General features: G+C 34.6%; 1 protein-coding gene across 7 annotated transcripts in view; it reads right to left on the reverse strand.

Moving 5' to 3' along the window:
• Positions 1 to 2,594: 2,594 nt before the first annotated feature.
• LOC111517361 (uncharacterized) overlaps positions 2,595 to 23,692 on the reverse strand; it is a 52,358-nt gene continuing 31,260 nt past the window's right edge. For 6 of the 7 annotated variants that reach the window (XM_074169564.1, XM_074169565.1, XM_074169568.1 and 3 more), the window contains 10 exons: positions 22,047 to 22,346; positions 21,455 to 21,573; positions 20,164 to 20,418; positions 18,297 to 18,335; positions 18,012 to 18,244; positions 13,831 to 14,286; positions 10,461 to 10,525; positions 10,124 to 10,368; positions 9,897 to 10,062; positions 2,595 to 2,884 (listed from right to left, as the gene is read on the reverse strand). In XM_074169564.1, coding sequence (XP_074025665.1) covers positions 2,748 to 2,884; positions 9,897 to 10,062; positions 10,124 to 10,368; positions 10,461 to 10,525; positions 13,831 to 14,286; positions 18,012 to 18,244; positions 18,297 to 18,335; positions 20,164 to 20,418; positions 21,455 to 21,573; positions 22,047 to 22,346 — 2,015 coding nt within the window. In that variant the 3' untranslated portion in view covers positions 2,595 to 2,747. The remainder of the gene's footprint in view (positions 2,885 to 9,896; positions 10,063 to 10,123; positions 10,369 to 10,460; positions 10,526 to 13,830; positions 14,287 to 18,011; positions 18,245 to 18,296; positions 18,336 to 20,163; positions 20,419 to 21,454; positions 21,574 to 22,046; positions 22,347 to 23,692) is intronic. The other variant, XM_074169569.1, reaches the window with a different exon arrangement.

The following is a 23,692-nucleotide window of genomic DNA, read 5'->3' on the forward strand; positions in this document are numbered from 1 at the left end:
AATCAATGATAGTTAAGTTAATAATTTGAATTCTAATTATTCAATAATTATCCACAATGTGTTGTTTACCGACATAACTTCCACTACAAATGGAGTAGCATCACCACGAAATTGTCACTTTAAGTTTCCAATGGTCAATTTTTACGTTTTTCACAAGTCTCTTTCAAAATCGTAATTATAAAATCAGACCTGGTGAATTTTTCGTAGTTGAAATAACCAATTTCAGTAAAAGTCCGCATTTTCTTGCGATGATAAAGTTAATTCAAATGTTATATTGAAGACGATGTCTAGAAATATATAAAGAACACTGAGTTAACAAAATAATAAGTATTAAAAATATCTGATTGAGAATCTGATATGATTTTAAATTATACAGAAATATGCTCACTTTTGACATGATAAATTTTTCTCATTAGTCAGTGAGATATGCTTGAACAAATCTAAAGAAATTAACTTTAAACGTTCAAGCAAGTCTTGAATATACCTACACAGTAAGTTGAATGGGCTGACGCCTATCAGAAAACAACTACTGCCCTGGCTAATACCACGAAGGGCGTTGGATTATATCCGACAGGCGGAGAGGCTAATGAGCCCGAAACCGGTCTGCAAGTATGATTGAACTAATGAAATTCATCATGAAACATTGTCAATCACCTTCAAACAAACGGATGTTTCCCTTTCGAGGTGTCAATGGTCAAACCGTTCACTGTGAACCCTAGCCTCATGAGAGAAATCCATAAATGACCCATCGTCCCTGGAGGAGATTCGTGAAGGTTGGGAAAAAACTGTTGTTGGCCATTTTCCAAGCGCCCCAACAGATCTCAATAAGCTAAAGTACAATTTCTTCTTGCGGTCTTGAGTGAAACCAAAGTGACTCTTCTCCGTACATGAGAACTGCCTGCTAGACTGAACTCCCTGAGATTATATTTACAGGTGAATCCTCAGTAGCCTGCTTCGTACAAAATGTATAATTGAATGCCGGTTATCTCATTTTGAATACGAAATAATGGTGATTTCAATACTTCCTTACATATACAATAGGTGGCTGAGCAACCCCCACTACTCACACAATGTGGTTAGGCCATGGGAGAAGACGAAATATTATTCCTCATTACCATCCAAAACCCTGGGGCACATTCTAAATAGGATATTTCGCCACTGCCCCACAGGGTGTGGTGTACCTACGGAGTGGCTGCCAAAAAAGCTCGTTATCAAACCACTATAATATATTGGCAAAGTCCGCTTCAACTCTTGTTTTCAAGATCGACCTTTTTTTTTATATATTATCGATGAGTGGCGCCAGCGAAACTCATTATATTGCCGGCTATCTGCTGCCCAAATATATCATTCAAATAGATATTGAAAAGTAATGGACCAATTATTGCATCACCGACCTGCACAAAATGCTCTCTGTTAGGATTCAATGAGTTTCAAAGAAGTGTTTATGAACCCAATACTTTCCATTACCTCCAGTAATTTTTTATGACGAATAGTACCGAAAACTTTTGTCAAATCTACAAAAATGCATAATATTGCATCGCCTTCATCTTCTGCATTCTATATTTCTGTATTCTATGGTTCACAGTGAACCCCTATTTTTCCCTAATAAGGATTATGAATTTAGGTATGTCTTCTGATTCATATTGATCAACTTCCTTTGACCAGTGAATAATGAAGTTGTATTTTTATAATTTGATTCCTGAGTCTATGAGTCGATCATTGATAGTATCACTTCATTATTCAGCTTCAAATTCATTCCTTCAACTTCTGCCAGTTTGTTGTCGAACTGCTGCTGCTTGGCTCTAACAAGTTTTATTTGTTCCTTGTTTCATTATTCTCCTTCATTATATTTTCTAGGAAGGCGTACTTTTAATTCATTGTTACTCGTGACTTCGATTCCCTCTTCTTCCGAACTAATGTAATAAAATAATAATCCAGTAAGGTTAGCGGATCCAATGTGTTTTTATCTCCTTGACTTTCCATAGATTAGAATTACTTTTCATTCAGTTATCCATTATTGGTCATGTGAATACTTCGTTAATATGAGTGGAAAACCTGAAAACCAGCGGTGTTATATTATTTTTCGCTTTTGGCTTTTGTGGAAGTAATTTTAATACTGCCTCAACTAACTCCTTCTCTTACTAGACAGCAGCTCCATTTCTTAATCCTCTCTCATTATGTCTTGCGTTTCTGTCAATTTTTTCCATACAAAAATATTTTTTTTAACAAACCAATCCCCTGGCAATTTAAATCAGACCATATAATTGAAACGATTAAAAGTTGGCAGAGTATTTATGAAATATTTTCCCAGTTTAATTTTTAGTTGATAGAGTGAATGCACACTAAATCTGAAAGCGTGGTATAGTTGAAAGTCGCTACTTTCAACTATAAAAACGTATGTTAATACGCTCTGAAAATCAAAATAAACATTTTAAATTTGGCAATACAATAAACTGTATAAATCAGCCTTCAGTAGACCTTTCATCACTTGACGAAATTTCACAGTAGTATTTCCAATTTGAATGTGTCACATCCTCTGATGTTCATAAATATTAACAGATACAAAGGCAGATATCCGGAATGATAATAACCCATGAAGAAAAAAATATACTTTTTCTAACACACAGCTAAGTCATAATATAAATCATTTCACATATTATCATACAATTTAATTCAGTAACTATCACATTTTCTTATGTCAAATATTGTATTACATTTATGATGAACCTAATACTTGATGACATTTTTTATAGTAAATAACAATGAAATTTTGTTTCGAAAAAGTATGAATTTTTCATTATGTTTCTGATCTTCATCGGACTTGGAAGCTTGCCATCAGAAAAGTCTTTTAAAAAATTCACCAAATCATTGTGCTTGCAGAAACCTGTAACAATAAAAAAATCTCTCAGACATTGTTGTGAAAATTCAACATTCTAAAACTTATAGAAATTAATCAACTGAAACAAAACAGGTCATGTCAAATTGTCAGAAGTTTCAAGGTTTTTTACCACTATAAAGTAGTTATTTTAAGTTGAGCCCGTTTATTATGAAAAATAATATTAAAGTCTGTATTTGAAGATGGGAAATAAACATGACCAAAAGGAAAAACGTGAGAAATTCAGATTTTTTTGTTCCTTTGAGAGAAGCCGGAAAAAGGACTTCATTCAAAGTGATCAAAATGACAACACGACTCAAATTCATAAAAAGTGAACCATTACCTGAAACAAGAAGTCAGATTGCTGGAAACTGTAACGAAGTATTTATTAGAGAAGAAGAAAAAACATGTTATATGTTTAAAATATGTTTTTTTCTTTAACCAGCTATCGCACCCCTACAAACGCACCCCCTCAGAAGTCGAAACTTGTGCGAGCTAAGGATTAACGAGGTCTTACCTTTTAACGTGTGATTCCTAACACAGGTTAGACAATAGCGAGTGAAAATCGAGCGTTCTGCCTACGCTGGCTTGAACCATCGACTCACACATTGGCCGATTGACTCAGTGAACAAAGCACCCACGTCGAACCGCCCTGTTACCGAGCGACATACACTTTCTAATTTGAAAAATCCTGAACAATGCGATGGAATAGTATTGTTGGTCAAATGTTAACCAGTTGGTTAGAAAGATCCACTCATGAAACTAATTGAAATCACTGCCATTGTAAAATTTAGTTCGATACCAACTTTGGAATAATCGACATTCACTACGCATTGGCCGACCTGTGTCAGGAATCGCACGTTAAAAGGCAAGACATCGTTGTTCCTCAGGTTGCAAAAGTTTCACACTTCAAAAGATTATGATTTGTAACCTAGATATTCATGTAGCATAGTTCGCAGTTGAAAATGCATCAATTTTTGCAACTGTGTAATAATAGTAGACTAGAAAAATTTGTGAAAATTTAAAACCCGCACATAAACAATTGCACAAGTTCAAACCTTCAAAGATTCCTAAAGATTGTGTCTATAATGCTAACATTGCTAGCAGTAATGCCAGGAGAAGTAAAATGAAAGATTTTTGTAAACTCGTATACTTTGAAGGAGAAAAATTAGCAATGAAAACGTCATCCGAATGCATCTATTGTTGAATACCTAACTTTTCTTATTAGTCAATGGACTATGCTTGAAGACTGGCAGTAAACAAATCTGAAGCAAATGGAACTTCAAACGTTCAAGCCAGTCTCTATATACCTACACAGTAGGTTCAATGGACTGACGCCTATCAGAAAACAACTACTCCCCTGGCTAATGCCACGAAGGGCGTTGCATTATATCAGACAAGCGTCAGTGCAGGAATCTTCACAGAAAATGTCCTGCATATGCAATTGGCAATACAACTGAAAGAGTCGACCTTCAATTATGGAACGGGCAAATTACGGATATGTAGTTGGTTAGTACCTCGTCCACTAGATGGAGTGACATTTTGTTGTTTCGCTCCAACTTAGGAAGAGGAATGAAATACTTTGAAAGAATTCCGATTTTCAATTGTGGAATATCATTGACTTTAGGTCGATGATGGTCACTATCTTGCACTGATGAGTGGCTAATAAGCCCGAAACCGATCTGCAAGTGTGCCCGTTCCATAATTGAAGGTCGACTCTTTCAGTTGTATTGCCAATTGCATATGCAGGACATTTTCTGTGAAGATTCCTGCACTGACGCTTGTTTTCTGATAGGCGTCAGTCCATTGAACCTACTGTGTAGGTATATAGAGACTGGCTTGAACGTTTGAAGTTCCATTTGCTTTAGATTTGAATACCTAACTGTTTACATTCAAAGTTGGGCATTTGTTAATCAAAATAAAAAGAGCATAGTAGTGAATATTTCATACAGAATATGTTCTGCAGTGAATTATTGAAATTTTCGATATTTTAGGTTTAAGTTATTCAGGAGTGGTTATTGTGAGAACTTTTGGATTTTATTGATAGTTTTAATTTGAAACGAATGCACACAATACACAATCCTGATTACAGTGTATTCTGTACAAAAGTTCATGCTAAAACTACATTCAATAAATTGAAGATTTACTATTAATTAAAAATTTTAATGGAAGTTGAAGCAAAATTTAACTCACTGAAAATGATACTCACAAAAAATCATTATCTACTGGAATTAACATCAATTAGACCAATAATATGGCGCGAAATGAAGAAATAACTCAGACCTTTCAAAAGTGGAGATACACCTGGGCTGAAAAGTCCCGGGCTTTATTCATCAACGTTATCTCCATCAAGGGTCACACATTCCAGCGTCGCTCTAACATTTCAATACCAATTTTGTAGAACGATTTATCTTTTACCTCAAAACAGGCCTCTGTTTCGGCAATGATCTCTTCATTCGAGTGAAATTTCTTACCGCTGAGCATTTTTTTGAGGTCTGCGAATAGCCAGTAGTCGCTGGGAGCTAAATCTGGCGAATACGGTGGATGTGGGAGCAATTTGAAGTTCAATTCATGTAGTTTTGCCATTGTTTTGATTGGCTTGTGACACGGTGCGTTGTCTTGATAGAACAACATTTTTTGTCTGTCATATGCGGTCGTTTCTTTGCAATTTCGGCCTACAAACGTTCCAATAACGCTATATAATAGTCACTGTAGATGGTATTTCCCTTCTCAAGATAGTTGATGAATACTAAACCACGCATATCCCGAAATACCGAGGCCGTAACATTTCCAGCCGATTGTTTTGCTTTCGGGTGCTTTGGACGAGTAATTGATCCATGTTTCATCCATTGTCACATATCGACGCAAACATTTTGATAAAAATATAAAGCCAACACATTCTTTTGATACCTTCACAATGTCAGCTAACTCACGCAACTCCACTTTTCAATCATTCAAAACGATTTTGGACGTCCACTCCGCTCTGCATCATCATGTGAAGTCAGCAAACCAATGATGGAGCGGAGTCCTTATATTACTTTTCAAGCATTTGCTTCGCTTGAACGGTATTTTTTCCCATCAAGAAGCAGTGTAAAATTACAACACCAAATTGTTTTTGGTCCAATGTTTCCAAAATAACAAAAGTAGTGTCATTCTCAGCACAATAACTCAATTATGAGTAGAATATCATGAAATTTTAACAGCTTATTTTTGAAGGTTAGTTCTAACTGAAAAAGTGGTGAATGCAATAAGACTAGTGCCATCTATGTGTTAAGCCCGAGACTTTTCAGCCCATGTCTGAGGTCTGAAGAAGTGTAAAATACATTTCGAAACATCAACGAAGATATGGTTTATTATTTAGTGTCCAATGTATTCTGTATATCTTTTGAACTGATATTGAGAAACTTTAGCAAAATATGAAAATGAAATACACATCACAGATATTTGGTCAGTAGTCAAGGAAATTGAAGTATCTAAAGAAATAATTTTAAATGTTCAAGCCAGTTCAACACAGTAGGTTGAATGGATCGACGCCTATCAAAAACTCCACTGGCTAATACCACGAACGGCGTTGGATTATATCCGACAGGCGTCAGTGCAGGAATCTTTACAGAACATTTCCTGCATATGCAATTGGTAATACAACTGAAAGAGTCGACCTTCAGTTTTGGAACAATCATACTTGCAGACCGGTTTCGAGCTCATTAGCCACTCGTCAGGGCAATATAGTGGCCATCATCGACCTAAAGGCAATGATATTCCATAATTGAAAATCGAAATTCTTTCAGAGTATTCCCTTTCTCGTCTTAAGTTGGAGCGAACAACAAAAATGTCACTCCATCTAGTGGACGAGGTACTAACCAACTGCATATCCGAAATTTGCTCGATTCCTCTGAATGAGGGGCTATGCTTGAAGACTGGCGGTAAATAAATTTAGAGAAATGAACTTTGAATGTTCAAGCCAGTCTCGGATATACCTAAACAGTAGGTTGAATGAATTGACGCCTATTAGAAAACAACTACTCCACTGGCTAATACCACGAACGGTGTTGGGTTATATCCGACAGGCGTCAGTACAGCATTCTTCAGAGAAAATTTCCTGCATATGCAATTGGCAATACTTTGGAACGGGCACACTTGCACGAGGAATGAAATACTCTGGAAGAATTTCGATTTTCAATTATGGAATATCATTGACTTTAGGTCAATAATGGTCACTATATTGCACTGAGCCCGAAACCGGTCTGCAAGTGTGCCCGTTTCAAAATTGAAGATTGACTCTTTCAGTTGTATATTGCCAATTGCATATGCAGGAAATTTTTTGTGAAGATTCTGCACTGACGCCTGTCGGATATAATCCAACGCCGTTCGTGGTATTAGCCAGTGGAGTTTTTGATAGGCGTCGGTCCATTCAACCTACTGTGTAGGTTGGCTTGAATATTCAAAGTTCATTTCTTCAGATTCGTTTACTGCCAGTATTCAAGCATAGCTCACTGACTAATAAGAAAATTGAAGTATGTCAGAACTGTGTACTGTGTAGACTGAAAAAAGATCTAATTGAATAATACATTCATTCGAAGTTGACAAAGAACAAGAATATTGAAGTACAGTTTTATCCCAGACTTGGAATGCTATGATTTTATTAGTTTTGAATCAGCATAACAAGCATCATCAAGTGAAAGTGAACATGATTTGAAGGAAATAGTGAGAATGACAAGAAAGGAAAATGAAAACTTGAAAGAACTAGAAAACGAAAACGAAGAACGGAAAATAAAATCACTGAGAATAAGGAAGGGTAGTAAAAACTCAAATGCAATGCAACTTGCATACGATACAGGTTCTTATTCTGCAGGTGAACACGTTTTAAACGGCAATAAATTACCCATCGCTTTTAAATTCGAGGTTTTAAACTCCTGCAGAAAAAGATTACGCTCAACTTGACGGAGAAGCTTTTTCAATCTTTTATCTTCTTTGTTTTTATCAGTGTTTATTTATACGACCATTCTCCGTCATTACGGATTATCAACCGCGCGACGGGATTTTTCACCAGCACGCAAACATTCCGAAAATGACTTCAGCCCGACTTCAAAGATAAGCCACATTCCTGCCTGTTTTCAATTAAATATTATAGCATCGCTTCCATTCACTGTATTATTAATTGTAGAATGAGAGATAATCATGTGAATGTTTTTTACTTTACGAGGAAAAACAGTTCAGACTCTTCAGTTTATGACTGAATTCAGTTATATCATCTCGAATATGCTTTTCCGTAAAAACTCTCATTTTTGTCACTCTCTCAACATTTCTATTACCGTAAATACAAGAATGGTGGTCCCGATATCAATACAGGATGTAAAATTAAAACATATCACCCTCTATATTTCGACCCCTATAAACAATCTGAAAATATGCAAAAACACCGCGAACTTATTTATAAGGGAGCATTTTGTAAGGTAGTTTTAAATGAAATTACTTCAAATCTTTGGTGGGGACGAAACCCCTAAAATTTTAGATGAAAAGGGAGATGATATCTCATTTAAAGGTCGTTCAGGTACCTTTCTAAAATTGCTACATAGCTGACCTTTCTTTTCAGTACTTCTGGAGAAATAGCAAAAGTGTAATGAAACACGAAAAATACGTAAAAATTAATTTATCTTATCAAGTGTTCCAATTGTTGTCTATTATTCTCTGAACAGTGGTAAAGTCTACTCTCAAAGTCCACTTTAACATTCCGAACTTTTGCCTGAAGTTTTCTACATGCAGCTGCCATTTTTCTCTTCAAATCATCCAAATGTTGAAGCTGTCTTTTATAAACAATCGATTTAATCACAAAAAGTGACACATAGTCGTTTTTGTTTTTTTTGTAGTATTTAAAAAAATAAATCGTGAAAATTAATTTGTTTAAAATGAATTGTTTATTGAATAAACAAGGAAAATATAAATTGAAAGTTTTTTTCAGAATATCAACGGGAAATAGAAATCATGATTTTTAAGAATGAATTGTTCACTAATACCATATTTAGTAGCAAAATAGATTGTTAATAAACAAAAGCGTTTTTAAGCAATAAATTTTTTTAAGAAACGATTTTCTTTTCAAAATCATAATTTTCATCATTGATAAAAATTTCCTCAAAAAATTTCAAATATCTCATAAACAATACATTTGTTTAAAACAATTTTTCAATCAGAACAAAAAATTATATATAATCATTTTTACGTAACTTCAAATAATAAGAATACGAATAAATTCGAATATTAAAAAAAATGTTTCATTGCTTCAATTGAATTTTTAATTTTTTACCGTATTTGATTATTAACAAAGTGAAAAATCAAATTGTTTTAATTTTTCCAACGGAAATCGTGAAGGCTAGTTTAAAAATTATCAGGGTTTTTATGTAAATTCAAAACTTGTAAAAATTAGTTGATGAACTGAAGTATATCTAATAAAATAATCACGGGTAAATTTTTCCATAGATTTTCGTTTAATTAAGTGTCTAGAAGGTATGTGAGTTTTTTTCCTGATAATGATTTTTGATGGGTTAAAATAATTTTCATTGTGTTAAGGTCAGTGCGCATCGCCCGTTTTTAGTGCTATTTTCGCCTCTAAATTAAAATTATAAATATTAGTGATAAAGTTCCGAAAGAAAAATTTTTTTTTGAATATTCCCTCCTCTTTAAGGATCGTTTTTCAAATTTCGGATATCTTTAATATTTTTCGAGATATTTGCAAAAAACTAAACCCCTCATTTTTTTACAAAATTGTATTTAACTTTGGCATTTTTTTGAGGTCATTCCGAATCGAATGAGCCCAGGATCATAATTTTCGGTGCCCTTGGACAGAAGTTCCAAAAAAAAAGGTTTTGTGACTCAGAGTATTCTGGAATATGCCAAAGACGCAATGACGAATATTTCTACTTGAAAACATTGTTTTCAATGTTTCTAAAATAGGTGAAACTCAATAAATCGATTGCTAATTTACGAAGAATAATAATCCTGAAAATATTTTGTACAAATATATCACCTTGTGCTGTCATCAAGAGAAAAACTTGTTCGTAGCTAAATGCTTCATCTAGAAACATAAGCGGTGTTCTATCCATTGATTTAAAAATTTCAGTTGCCAGTTTGAAAGCGAGGTTGTCTATTGTCAATTCATCAGAATTCAGACACTGTCTTTCACATCCTGTATTCTGAAACAAATGAAATGTTTTTTTGACCTCATAAAATGAGCTTGTTTAAAATCTCACATACTTTTATCATATACTGATTCCCATCGAATACATATTCGACTTCATCTATAAACCCTGATTGAATAGGCCTGCCGTCATTATGCAGAAACTCATTAAGTAGATTCCTAATTGAATCATCCGGTTTCAAGGTTTCAGTCTCCATGAAATATTTGACTAGTTGTTCGGCTAAAAGAAATATCTTCGTAGCTAATCGCGTGTTGTCAGGCAGATCTGTTGATATACCATGTAAAAATCCAGGTTGGAAAACTGCAATGGAAAAAAATGGCAATGAATGAGAATAAGTTTTTGGTAGTATAAAATGCACAGCTACATGAGTTTTTCTAAAAACAAATATTCACCTATGGATTTTACGGGATAAAATATTCGTGGCTCAGTCTCGAAGGGGTTTACAAAATATTTCAAGCTGAAAAAAAATGTATCGAAGTATTAGAGAACAAATACTATTTCTTAAAGATTTTATTGTTATCAACTCCACTATTTCTATTTCAGATTACAGTAATTTGTCTATAAAAAATTAGCGTTGTATATTCATATTCATTATTCATTTGATCTCTGAGTTTTTTGGATATTTGTTTGGATTTGGATATCATATTGCTTTTTTTACGAAGCCTCTATGTATCATTTACAACCTCATGCTGAAAAATTGTTACTTTCCGCATATGGAAGCGGAGGGTATGCCCTATCTTTAAAACCGGCAAGAATTCGAAAATAGTAAATTATAGACCGATTACCATAATATCAGTGTACCTACCCGAAATTAGTTGAAATAATTTTATCGGACCTCATTTATAAGCACGTAAGAAACACAATTTCTGAATTCCGACATGGTTTTGTGAAGTGTCGTGGCACTGCATTAAATCTTTGTATTTTTACGCAATATTTCTGCAGTGAGCCTCCAATATCTGCTGAAATCATAGTTCCGGGGTTTCTCAAGGTTCAAACTTGGGCCCACTATTATTCCTTCTGTTTGTTAACGACATTTCTGAAAGTATCAACTCCAAAAAAGTACTTTTTGCTGATGATATGAAGATTTTCAGGGAGATTGGAGACTACTCTGATTGTATATCATTACAACACGATATCACTGAGTTACATGTTTGGTGTCAGAAAAATGAACTATCATAGGCAAATGTAAAACTATGACATTTGCAAGGAAATCCTTAGTACAAATATATAACTACAAATTGGATAATATAACATTGGCAAGAATTACCGAAAAGACAGATATAGGTATTATCTTTGATGAAAAACTAACGTTCTCGCTCATGCATTAATTTCATCATTCCAAATTTCAATTTTTTGAGTTGACCCGATCAAAAAATGAACGGGGAGGGACATTGAAGAAATGCACTGTATAATGCACTACGTAACTGATTGAAACTAATTCTTATATGTTGTAATGTTTCATGGTATGTAATGCTATCATAGATTTCGTTTTATGTTTTAATTTTTGTTTTTCAGGACTAAAATAAGCTTTTCATTTGGTATTATGTACTCCTGTAATTGGGTCTCATGACCTGTTGTATGTATTTTCTCAATGAATGAATAAATAAAATCATTTTTTCGATATCGTCAGAAAATTCGATCGTAGCAATTTCGTCACTTCAATAATTGATTTTCTATTAGATTTTGAAACTAACTGTTAACACTAATTTTAAACAATGGTAGTTCGAACTTCTAAGTTTCAGTAGTTCACTGAGATCTACCAATTATTTCATACAAAATAACATTTTTGAAATTTTACCTTCTACCATTTTTTCAAGATTTTCAGACTCTCTTCTTTCTTCTTTCGCACAATTCAAGTATGAAATTCGAAACATTTACCTGTCAAAGTACCTTCATACTAGTATTTGGCATACGAATTCAGAAAATGAAGAAAATTTTAAATTTCATCTGTTTGGAGAGTCCGAATGTAAAATTTTTTCATTATGTTGTACTCAAGCTCCTGACATACGATGAAATTCTCAGCTGTTATGTATTCATTGTTTACTTTGTCTAAGAAGAGACGTGTTTTAAGACCGCGGTGATTTTCGTTCGTTGATATAAATGGATCAAAGAATTTCCATTAGTCAAAAATGAAATACAGTTATCAAAGTGTTTGAAATTTCAACAAAGACGTATGGTGAGTCTGCTATGAGTAAAACAAGAGTTAACAAGAGTGGTATACGCATTTTCAAGATGGCTGAGGAGACGTTAAAGATGAAGAACGCCCCAGTACAACAACCGATAAAAACAAATTTTCATGAATGATCGCCGAATCACAATTAGAGAATTCGTTGATGATGTAGTAGCATAATTTGTGTTCCAAAATTGTTAAATTTTGAACGAAAACAGCGGCTTAATCGTCACAAAGACGGCATTCTGGCTCGACAAGTGCGATCAAACGTAGTTCGATGGCACAGTGCATCATAATCTCTTGCCACGAGGTCAAACGTTCAATGAAGTACTACGCGTTTGCGTGAAGCAACCAAAAAACGCCAAAATTTGTGCTAAAACAATTCTAGGCTTCTGCACTTCATAGCTTGTCCGTAAATTTTTAGCCAACAACGATGCACTAGCCTCCATATTCACCATACCTGGCTCCGTATAACTTTCTCCTATCTCAAACCGAAACGTTAACCACTCAAGAAAGCTAGGTATGAATATTTAATATTTTCAACTGATTTTTGTGATTTTGTAGGCAAAATTCATGAACACGACAAGTTACTGACTAATTGGACTTTCCAGTAATTTATATTACGCAGTAACTTTTCGGGTTGAACTTTTCAGTTTGCCCTTCACTACACTTCAGCAGATTCTCTCTTGATTTATCATTTATTTTTTCAGATAGTTGAAGGTTATAAACCCAAAAACAGTATTAAATACTGATACTCATTCAATAAATTGATGGATGTAGCCGTTACTACGTGGTAGGAAATCATAATGAAGAAAAGAGAATTGAAACTTTCTATGTTTTTTACCACTTTTATTGGTAACTAACGTTACTGCAGTTTGAAAATGATCTTATAAGACGAAACTGCAGGTAAAAACTAGGTAAAAACATAGAAAGTTTCATTTTTCTTTTCTTGATACTCATTCAGTTGGTAATCGGTGGTTGATGACACCATTTATTTGGAGGTATGACTGTTAGCGATATGAGAAAAAAACTACAAAAAGATACGCACTAATGGAAGAGTCATCGTTGAAGAAGCTCTCAAAGCATTCCCGAAATAGAAAGGGGTATATTTTTTAGCAGAGATTAGCTTTTCGGAAAGAAAGGTATTCTGTTTTCTACTCCTTCAACTTCTCCAATTTCATACAATGAATGTGGGAAAGAAAGAAAGTAAGCGAATCAATTCAAAATTGACTTCTTACAAAGATGTGCAGATCATGCACATAAGTTACTTTCATAGAGTACAACTGAGGGAGGAAAGTTATGTAGAAGCTAGATAACCCAGTATTCTCTGGAATGCAATTCACCGACGCATGTGACACGTTCCACCATTTCTCCAAAGAATTTTTACGAGGATAACAAAACACTTCATGTGTTTAGAAGAAAATATTTTCATTTCCTTGCCTAGAAAACCTTTTTTTCCAGTTTTTCTCAAGGAAATCATTTTACTTTCACTTTTTTCTCAATGTAAATATATTTTTCTACCTTTTTCTTCTGAGGATTTTCTCTAGTTTTATTCTTACCACTAAATGACTATTATCGGATATATTACTTACAGGCTTTCTGATGATACTTCTTGACTGACTAGGGAATAAATGTTTTTTTTATAGTTTCCAAGCAAAGTCTTTATATTGAGTTGATGCAATTCCTTAGATACATTCAAGTGTAAATAATTGTTCCTGAGTGAATCAAAATCCCCAGGAGTTATTGCTGTCAAATGGATATCTTGCAATGTTTGCATGAATTTTCCGTAGGCATCTCCTTTCTTGTTGACTGTCGACATAGAGCGGTTGAATTGGATTTTGAGACTATCGAATATATCAACTATTAAGGGAAATACATCCCTCTGAGTGTCTGCATTAATATCCTCAAGAAGATATGTGGCAATATCAGGCATGAGTTCTGTTCCAAGTCTCATGCAAACCGTTTCTCTTTCAAATGTCTCTCTGTCGACCACTGTATTTTTGTACGTTTGCATGCTGCTCCATAGATTGAGAATTTCTGGCAGATTGCTGGAAAAAGTTGAACTATCAGTAAAAATACATTCAGTTTTCTGTAACTGAAATATTTCAGAATTTGTTGAATAAATCAGTTTAACGGAATAGAAAAGTTTTCTGCATCTGTAGAGTAGGGAGGGTGAGTGTAGACCTACAGCACTTGAGAAACATGTGACCCATAGTACATCCTCCCGAGGATTTGTCTTCCTAGGTTATTGTCCATCCTGTCCTTTCCAGGAAGGTGGACATGTCAGTAGGAGACATCTGCTTTATAACGGCAGGTGTAGGCCAAGACTCGCCGAATACACACTCTCTTACTGACGATAACTCTGGATACTCATAAGATATGCCTGATAGTTTCATCTTCCTGTTCACACATCCTGCATAGGTTAGCGTAGGTTTTTCCTGGTCATCGCCAGCTTCCCAGCTTTCCAGGGTTGTCCAGGGTGATCCTTGCAAGACTGCATCCTATGATTCCATCCCATCTCTTTAGGGATTGAGCATGGATGTGACGTTTGGCTAGATCTGCAATTGTCGAAGTCATCAGGCCTTAGGTGTCACTGGGTCCTAAAATTCTTAGTCCAACCGCTTCCTTGGCTAAAGAGTCGGCCTTGTCGTTCCCTTTAACCCACCTTAGGATAGCCAAAGCCTCGGTCGAGGCTTTGGCTAAATCTTGGTGGCATTTTAGTACTAGTCCTGAGGTACCACGTTATCTGTTAAAGGCTATTAGGGCTTGTCTACTATCAGAGTAAGATGTTATGTTTTTGCCACAAATTCCTTCTTTGGTTTTCGAGACGTCTGTATATATGCGTATTGCATTTGTAGAATCTGACTCTGTGTTCTGTTTCGTTTGTATTTTGTAGGGTTTATCAAACATAAACCTGACTTCAATAGGCTAAGCCTCAATTGACTCATTCCTACTTTGAGGTTTACACCAGCAGTGCGCAATCGTAACATGGCCATCAACGCAACCTTCTAACGTACAGGTCCAGAGGGATCGGACCAGTAGTTTGCTTTTGAAGATTTCGGGAGGTTTTAAGCCCAGGTTTGAGCCCATCCTGCGCTCTATGGTACAATGTATTCACAAATTTGCCAGTCTGCAAGATAACTATGTCATCTGCATATGCAATTGTGAAGAAACCATTATTGTTGAGGAGATTATGGAGGAGAACTATGTTTCAAAGAAAGGGTGATAAGACCCAGCCCTGTGAACATCTTTCACTGTGATGTCTTCTACATTGATACTTATGGCTCTACTAGAGAACATATTGAGTATTCATTCTCCTACTAACAGTGGTACATTCCTGTAGTTTAGTTGCTGGGTAATTGTTGTAAAGGTTGTTTTATCAAACGCTCCCTCGATATCTATGAATATACCCAGGGTAGATTCTTTGTTGTCCAATGATCTTTCGATTCTGCCAATCACATAGTGAAAGGCCGAATAAGTAGACCTTTTCGGAGTATATGCATGCTGATTTGGATGAAGTGGGTTATGAACTGGTACTTCATCTCTCATGTACCGCTTACATAGCTTTTGGTATGGTGTAGTCCATCCTACCTGGTTTGGACATAAATATCACTCGTACTTCTCTATACTTACTGGGAATATACCTCAGAGCTAAAGAGGCTCTGAAAATTCCAACCAGATGCGGAATAAGAATATCCGTTCCCCATTGAAGTGAGGCTGGTCTAATACCGTCAAGTCCTGGAGACTTGAAGGGAGAAAAGCCTGATATGGCCCATCTTATCTTGTTCTTATCAATTACTGTTTATATGAGAAAAATGATGGATGATTTGACAACTTTGGTTTTTGAAAACTGAAAACGTTTACTTTTGTATGTTTTTTCATTAATTCAACATACTGAACAAAGTGAAACACTTAAAAAGCAAAGATTAATACAGAAACGAAAAAAAAGGCCAAGAATATACAAAAACATGTGGTTGGTAAGTATTAGGGTGACAAATCAATCTTAAAATAGAATAACTGAACCAAAATATACAAGGTACTCCGTTCCAAGTAATTTCTGGATACAAAATGTTTAAAACCCTTTACTGAAAATGGGTTGAAATTCAAACACCTTTTAGGTATTTGCTGCTTCATTATTTGAATAATGAAATGCAGATGATTTGTTTAAAATTCAGCTGCGATACATAAACGAATATACAGTGCATTCCATTTAAAACGAGCCACCCTGAATAACTTTTGAAACAATGATCTACAGGAAAAATAAAAAAACAGGCCAACAATTATACAGGAGGCCACGTTTTGAAATATTCGTCCTAGAGACAAATACGGAAAAATAAATCAGAAAAAGATATTTTTTATTATTTCTTGAATCAAAATCTGATGACTGTACAATTCCACCAACTTCCATACAGTGGTACAAACGGGCTTTCATTGTTGCCCTCACATGGTTGGGCATTTCGGGAGTTATTTATCTGCAATGCTTCATGACATTCTCTCTCAAATCTTCTAATGTTGTTGATTCTATCTCATACACTTCAGAATTCAAATAACTCCATAGAAAAGAATCTACAGAAGTGAGATCTGGAGACCTTGGTGGCCATTCTGTATGACTTCGTATGCCAATCCAGCGAACAGGAAAATGATCATCCAAAAATTGTCGCACTGGAGCTGCTTAATGAGGAGGTGCACCATCCTGCTGAAAAACTATTTCGTTTTTGAATAAATTTATATCCTCCTCAATTACCCTATTGATGCACGGTGATATTCGATTCTCTAACATATCCAAATATTTATCACTAGTCGAATTATCATCGATAAAAAAAGGTCCTATGATGTGATCACCTGAAATTCCTGCCCAAACATTCAGTTTTGGAGGTCGTTGGGTTTGAACTTGATGGTATAAATGAGGATTCGTATCACTCTAATATTGAAAATTTTGCCGATTCACCTCTCCATCCAAACTAAACGTACATTCATCCAAAAACCAAATTTTATACAAGAAATTCTGATGCAAGTTGATCCGTTCAGTGAGACTTTCACAAAACTCGTTACGTCTATCGAAATCATCTTCGTTCAACTCATGAACTAGTCTAATCTTATATGGATGAAATTTGTACTTATGAAGGATCCTGAAAACATTGTACAACTGATTCCTGATTCTCGAGATAACTTAGTGAGAGATTGCGAATTTTATATTAGTCCAACGTGCCCTAAAACTAGTAAAACTACAGATACCTTCATCGTTGACAACTTCTGAACGGTTATGCTTTTTATTGTTAACAGATCCAGTTTCGATAAATATGTTCAATAATTCCGAAACGTATTTGTCTCGTACATTTCGTCCTGGATGATTATCATTGAACATATGAACATATAAGAAGCAGCTCTTGCACTATTTTCATTCTGGTAGTACAAACTCACTATTTCAATGCGTTCTCGAAGCGTACAAACCACTGCTTCTCAATAATTAACGAAAACAGAAACACCAATTGTAACTTCACCCAGTAGGTAATTGTTATTGTAGAATGAGACAAATACAAAATGAAGAAAATATCAAATTCAAACTTAACTAGGCAAAATAAGACTTTTTTGAAGTAGGTATACTTCACAAAAACACCTATGAAACCTAGGTAACAGATTGTATAGAAGTTCATTCAAGGTGGCTCGTTTTCAACTCGAATAATTTTTAGCTTTCAAACTATGAGCTTCACACCATAATGTATTCCACTTCGTTGAAATCTGTTCTGGTTCCTGGTTTCTCCAGCATACATACCTATTTTGAGCGAAAATATGAAAAACCTTCATCAAATAATCTTCGTGACATATTTTGATTTCCATGTCATCTGAAATTGTAACACCTTTTGTAATTCCCTGAAAAAAATCGATCCAATTGAATCCAAGCGCCACCATTCTCTCATTTCCATTTAGTATTGATGTATTTATCGTTCTACAGTTATGTGGTTCCAAGTTTTCAGAGTCGAGTCTATATTGTAAACGAAGAGATTCCTACAGACGAAGCAATAAGTAGATGTTGATGAAATTTCGGAAATACACTCACCAGATTTTTCATTAAATTCAGTAAACCATTTACATGTTCCTAAAAATTATTTATATATACAATAATTTGCTAAAGCTCATGATATGAAAAGTAATTGAAGACACTTGTAAATAGTAGTTTTAGGTGGGGTCCGGATACTTTGGGAAAATTTTAACGAGGTCCGAAAAAAAAAGTGATAATAATTAAGTGCTACCTATGTATTATTTTGTTTCCAAATCAAATTCCCAATTATAAAACACAAGACCTAAAATTATTGTGAGAAACTACATAGACGGTCTTGAGCAAGTTTTTATAGTTTGGTTCTTGAGAGGAACAGCAAATTCGAATTGTGTATTCTAGGTAGGCGTCCGTTCATCTTGAACGATATTTCTTTACAAAAAATTCTTTGAGAAAGATGTTTCACATACGTACACCGAGTCAAACATAGTGGCCAAATTAATAGCTAGTTTCTTGCAATTTTCATATTTTTCTGGGACATGTTTGGCCAAAATTCTTCAGTGCATACCGTTTTATACATTTGCAAAAACACATCTTGCGAATCAATTATCTCTATTTGATGTGATGGCTTTGACAGATTTAACAACTTGGTAGCGACATCTGTCCATTCTACCGCTACATCAACTTCGAATGGCGACTTAAGAAACGAAGATAGCTTGCTTGGAGTCTTGTAGCAAATTCGTTCTTGAAATCAGCCAGAAATTTTACAAACACTGCAGTCTTCTTCAGAATTTTTTTATTTTCAAGAATTGTGGGGAAATAAATAAATTCTTGTCTTGCAATATCTTTTTCAAAGATATCCAGCTTGCGACTAAAAGCAGATTCGCTTTGTATCAGATCATATATCAATTTTCCATTTCCATATATATTAATTCTTTTAGAAAAGCCACTACCAGCATAATGTGCTTGTTTGTTATGAACTCAAAGTGATTTTTGGCTCCCTGCGTATTCAATTTTTGCAAATTCAGCCACAAACGTTCAATAAGGAACATTGTTATGTTGCAGTAAGTCATAATACGCTGAAAGGTCGATGCTGAAGAGCAGAATGAGATCTTATAAAATTATTCAACTTGACCAAGCTGTTCAACACTTCTTTCAGTGTAGCACTAAGTTATCCACAAAGGGCTACATGGTGAATTATGTACTGATATGATATTAGACCTAGGGTTTTATACCTGATTCTCTTTACTACACCTTTTTCTTTGCCAATCATTGCTGTGGTTGAAAGAACATATTTCCGTAAAAATGGTATGTAGTTCAACCTAGGATGTTTCGTGTGCGTAATGAATATTTAAAATTAGTACTAATTCGCACAAATACACACGCACACACAGGCTAGATAGGAAACAGATCAAACCATATTAGTTGTAGTTACTTGTAAAACAAGTTAACTGGGTTACTTGAAATAAAATAAGTACTAAGTTAAATTGACACATTACAATATTCGCCTGTCCGAAGTTCGACCTTTCGCGGTCCGCAAACGGACCACGGTCCGCGAAAAGTGGATGCTCCACGATTCAAACGATTGACAAAAATTGTTACCTTTTGAAGTTTGTTCTTCGTTGTTTTTGAATTAAAAAATATTGTTCTTTCTGGCAGTTTAAGTAAAATTACAACTCATGATTTTGGCTTTTTACAACACATGAACTTTTCGTTGTTTCATTACAATTGTATTGTTGCTACAAACGCAATAGAGGTTTTTATAAATCGTTTACATCAAAATGGACATTCATATCATACGAATTTCCAATTGTAGCAGGTAACACTTGAATTTCAAATATATCACTGTTTCAACAAATATATTAGGTATAGTAATTTCACAGAAGGTCTTCTACAATAGCAACTCTCGTTCAGAATGACTACTACGTACCTGCTTACAAAATTTACCAAGAAAGTCCATTTCAGGTAAATTACTCAGCACATTCATTTCGTTAGCGTATTTACGAACATAATTTTTTGTTTTTTCATGGACACAATTTTCAATGTATTTCAGCATGGGTTTCAAATCAAGTGTGTTGTTATGAATATATTCAGTACTCTCTTCTAAACATTCCTCTCGCATGTTGTCAAGAAAGGAATATTTTTCCAAACTAGTTTTCAGAGTGCTTCTATTTGGTATTGTTACCTGGAAAATAAATTTCGAAATGAGAAAATACTGAAATAAGAGTTATGGAGTCAGTTGTTTTTCGATTTCGAATCTTTCTTCACAGTCAACAAATTAACAACAACAAAACTACCAGTAAAGACACGCCTCCTAATAAAATATATCTTTGAAGGTTCACTAACAGTTTTGATATGAAACATCTATAGCCGCACGTAAATTCCATTGCTGCCGTGGCAATGTGTCGCCATGCGCAAGCGACTGTGCGATTCTCTTTCCACTGGTTTGACGTTACGACACACTATCAAGTCATCAGTAAGATAATTCTATTTTTCATATTTTATAATCAAAGTATGCATTAAGCCCGCATATATTTGGTCTCAAGGGTCAGTAGATGTAAAATCAACTCTCTTGGTAGATTAAAATTTACACAATTTTCATAGCATATGATATTTCTAAATTAATTAATAATCAATTTTAATTTAATTATCACGAAAAATAATGCAGTGAAACACTTGCTTGAAGGATAAATTTCATAAAGATTGACAAAATTGTATTTCAAAATTAGCTGATAGCGATTAGCGCACTTGAGACTAATTGAATTCATTTTATCGCCGATAGTTTCAATTTTGTGATAACTCCTGAGATATAAAATTGAATTGTATGGTGCAAAGAGCAATTGTTATAATGTACATAAAATGTTCATGCATTGAACCTGATAAGAATTATTATCGTATCCGTCTCAATAGTTTTCCGATGACATGCTATATGCGATGAGTTTTTTCAACATGAAAATGAGAATAGTAAGCTATCCTTGAAATAATTTTTCGTTATATCTAGAAGGGATGAGACAGCATTTTTGATAAAAACTCTTCGGCTTCGGTCGAGTACCACATCTGTCCCGACTTCGCACAGATAACATCGTCATATCATAAACTCACCCCGCTATTCACTTTGCACCATTTTCCGGTGGGCTTCTTATGTTTTTGTGATAACATTTCAAACAACCCGTGTAAATTAAACGGAATTGCGAGAACAAATAAATGAAAATATTTCTCACCTCGAATATGTATTTTCCTGAATTTGTAATACCCAATCCTATATCGAAAAATGGCATTGACTGAGTCAAAATAAGGTCTATGAACAAATCGGTGATACTTCTTTTCTTAGGTTCATCCACTGAAAAAAACCAAAATGTATAATTTTTCAAAATATTGGCTGAAGTCTATTTTATTTTTCGATGTTTCCTTATATACTATCAAAAAAAACAGTGGCGTAGATGTTTATTTAAAAGATCGATGAGAACATTACAAGGTAATTTTTATAAAAATGAAAAAATATATTTTTTTATAAAGCAAATGACTGATGATTAAAAAATTCATTTCGAATGTATCGTGCCTGGAAAATGAAAACATGAACATAAACTGAATGATCAGACAACAACATATTATTAGACTATCGAAATATGTCGTCCCGACATTTATAATTTTTTGGCAAATATTGCCAAAGAAATGTGTTATTTTCTACTTGATATTTCATCAAATCTTCACAGATTTATTTTTCCTTTGTGTATAAATATTTTATTAAATTGTCGAACTGTTATTTGTCTTTTGAAAAACTTGGATCTCCTACTCATAGTAAGGCATACTTACGAAATTTTAACCTTTTCTTCATCCCAAAACTAGTTTCATAATCGACACAGCTACGATAAAAGTTGGAAAAATGCGAGAGATATTCCTCTGATGTAGAAGGTAAATCTCGAATCTTCTCATTCAGGCCATCAAACATCTTCTCGAAGAAAGATACTTCTGAAATTATTTGTCCACCACAAGCATAGTCGTAGAAATCATGGCATGGTGTGGCATCATGATTCATGAGGGCTACCACTCTGGAAGCTGCTTCTTTGCAAGCAGGTAGAGAGCATGGTGGCATCTCGGGAAGGGGTCGGAGGGCTATTAAAACATTATTTGTGAAAAGAAAAATATAATTTGTAGTGATAGTGGGAACTCATTTTGTGTCCGAGTGACTATTGTTATTATCAAGCTTAAAGAATAGGTCAAATACAGATTTATATTTGAGAGAACTGAACTGAGTTAGCTATGATTACACGATCACAGCTATCTTACAGTAGGCCCTGTATCTAGTGTCGAAAGCCTCTATACTCATCATGCGACTTTAGTAAACTGAGATATTGAAGACATCAAAGTAAGCCATGATGAACCTCAGCCCACTTCAGCCCACTCGACCCGAAGAAAGTAAAGATCAGCAGGGATATTCAATGTTGTTGAAGAATATCCCACTAATAATAATAATGATAAACAGCTTTATTTCAGAGTAGATTACAAACTTTTATTGCAAAAGGTCGGTAACACAGAATAAAATGGCGTCAAAAAAGGAGGTTCAGATTTTTTTGTTATAAGTATTTTTAAATGAATGTTCCAGTGAGATATGCGTTGAAATCACAGGGCTCTATACCTATGAGAAGTTGTTCTCTTTTGAAAACTCCAATTTTCTTGGTCCGTTTTATGCTGTTAGGAAGATGGTTGAAAAGCTTGATTAATATATAGTGGGCGCTTTTTTCAGTTAGTCTATGAAGCGGATACATATATTCATTTGTTTTAGTGGGATACTTATGACCAGGTATATTCTCAGTGGAGAGGTGTAAATTTTTATAAATGAACATTAGGCAGTCATAGATATAAATCGTGTAGATTGTCATTATATTGGTGAATTTGAATAATATTCTGCAAGTTTGGTTATAATTCAAGTCGTTGATTCCTATTATTATTCTTTTTTGAATTATGCATTTTTTTTATGGCGAGCATCCGATTCGAAGTTACTCGTGTATATTGTTTTTGTAGCCTCGTTGTGCATATATTTTGATGTAACTCTAATTCCATACCATATTCCACTCAGTTTGTTGGCGAGGTTATCAATATGAGAAGACCAAATCATGTTCTCGTCGATGTGGATTCCTAAAAATTGTGTTGTGGGTCAATTCAAAAGAAGAGTTTTGAAGGTCCATCCTAACTGGATGCTCAATGTTCTCTTGGTTTGTTATAAACGAAATAATATGTTTCTTTGATTCATTCAGTACTGAAACAGTCCTTAGTTTTCTTGAATAGTTCTGTACTATTTACTGGGAAGGTTTCACCACATGATAACAGACTTGTGTTATCTGCGAAGATAGTTTTGAACTGACGTTGGTTTAAGTTTTGATTACATAAGTCGTGCAAATGAATGACGAACAAAAGAGAGCCGGCAATGCTACCCTGCGGGAGACTCTTCCACTTCGTTT

Source organism: Leptinotarsa decemlineata, unplaced genomic scaffold (assembly GCF_025532065.1).
Source record: "Leptinotarsa decemlineata unplaced genomic scaffold, Ldec_3_MD MMD2_P_RNA_scaffold_5, whole genome shotgun sequence".
NCBI classification, from domain to species: Eukaryota; Metazoa; Arthropoda; class Insecta; order Coleoptera; family Chrysomelidae; genus Leptinotarsa; species Leptinotarsa decemlineata.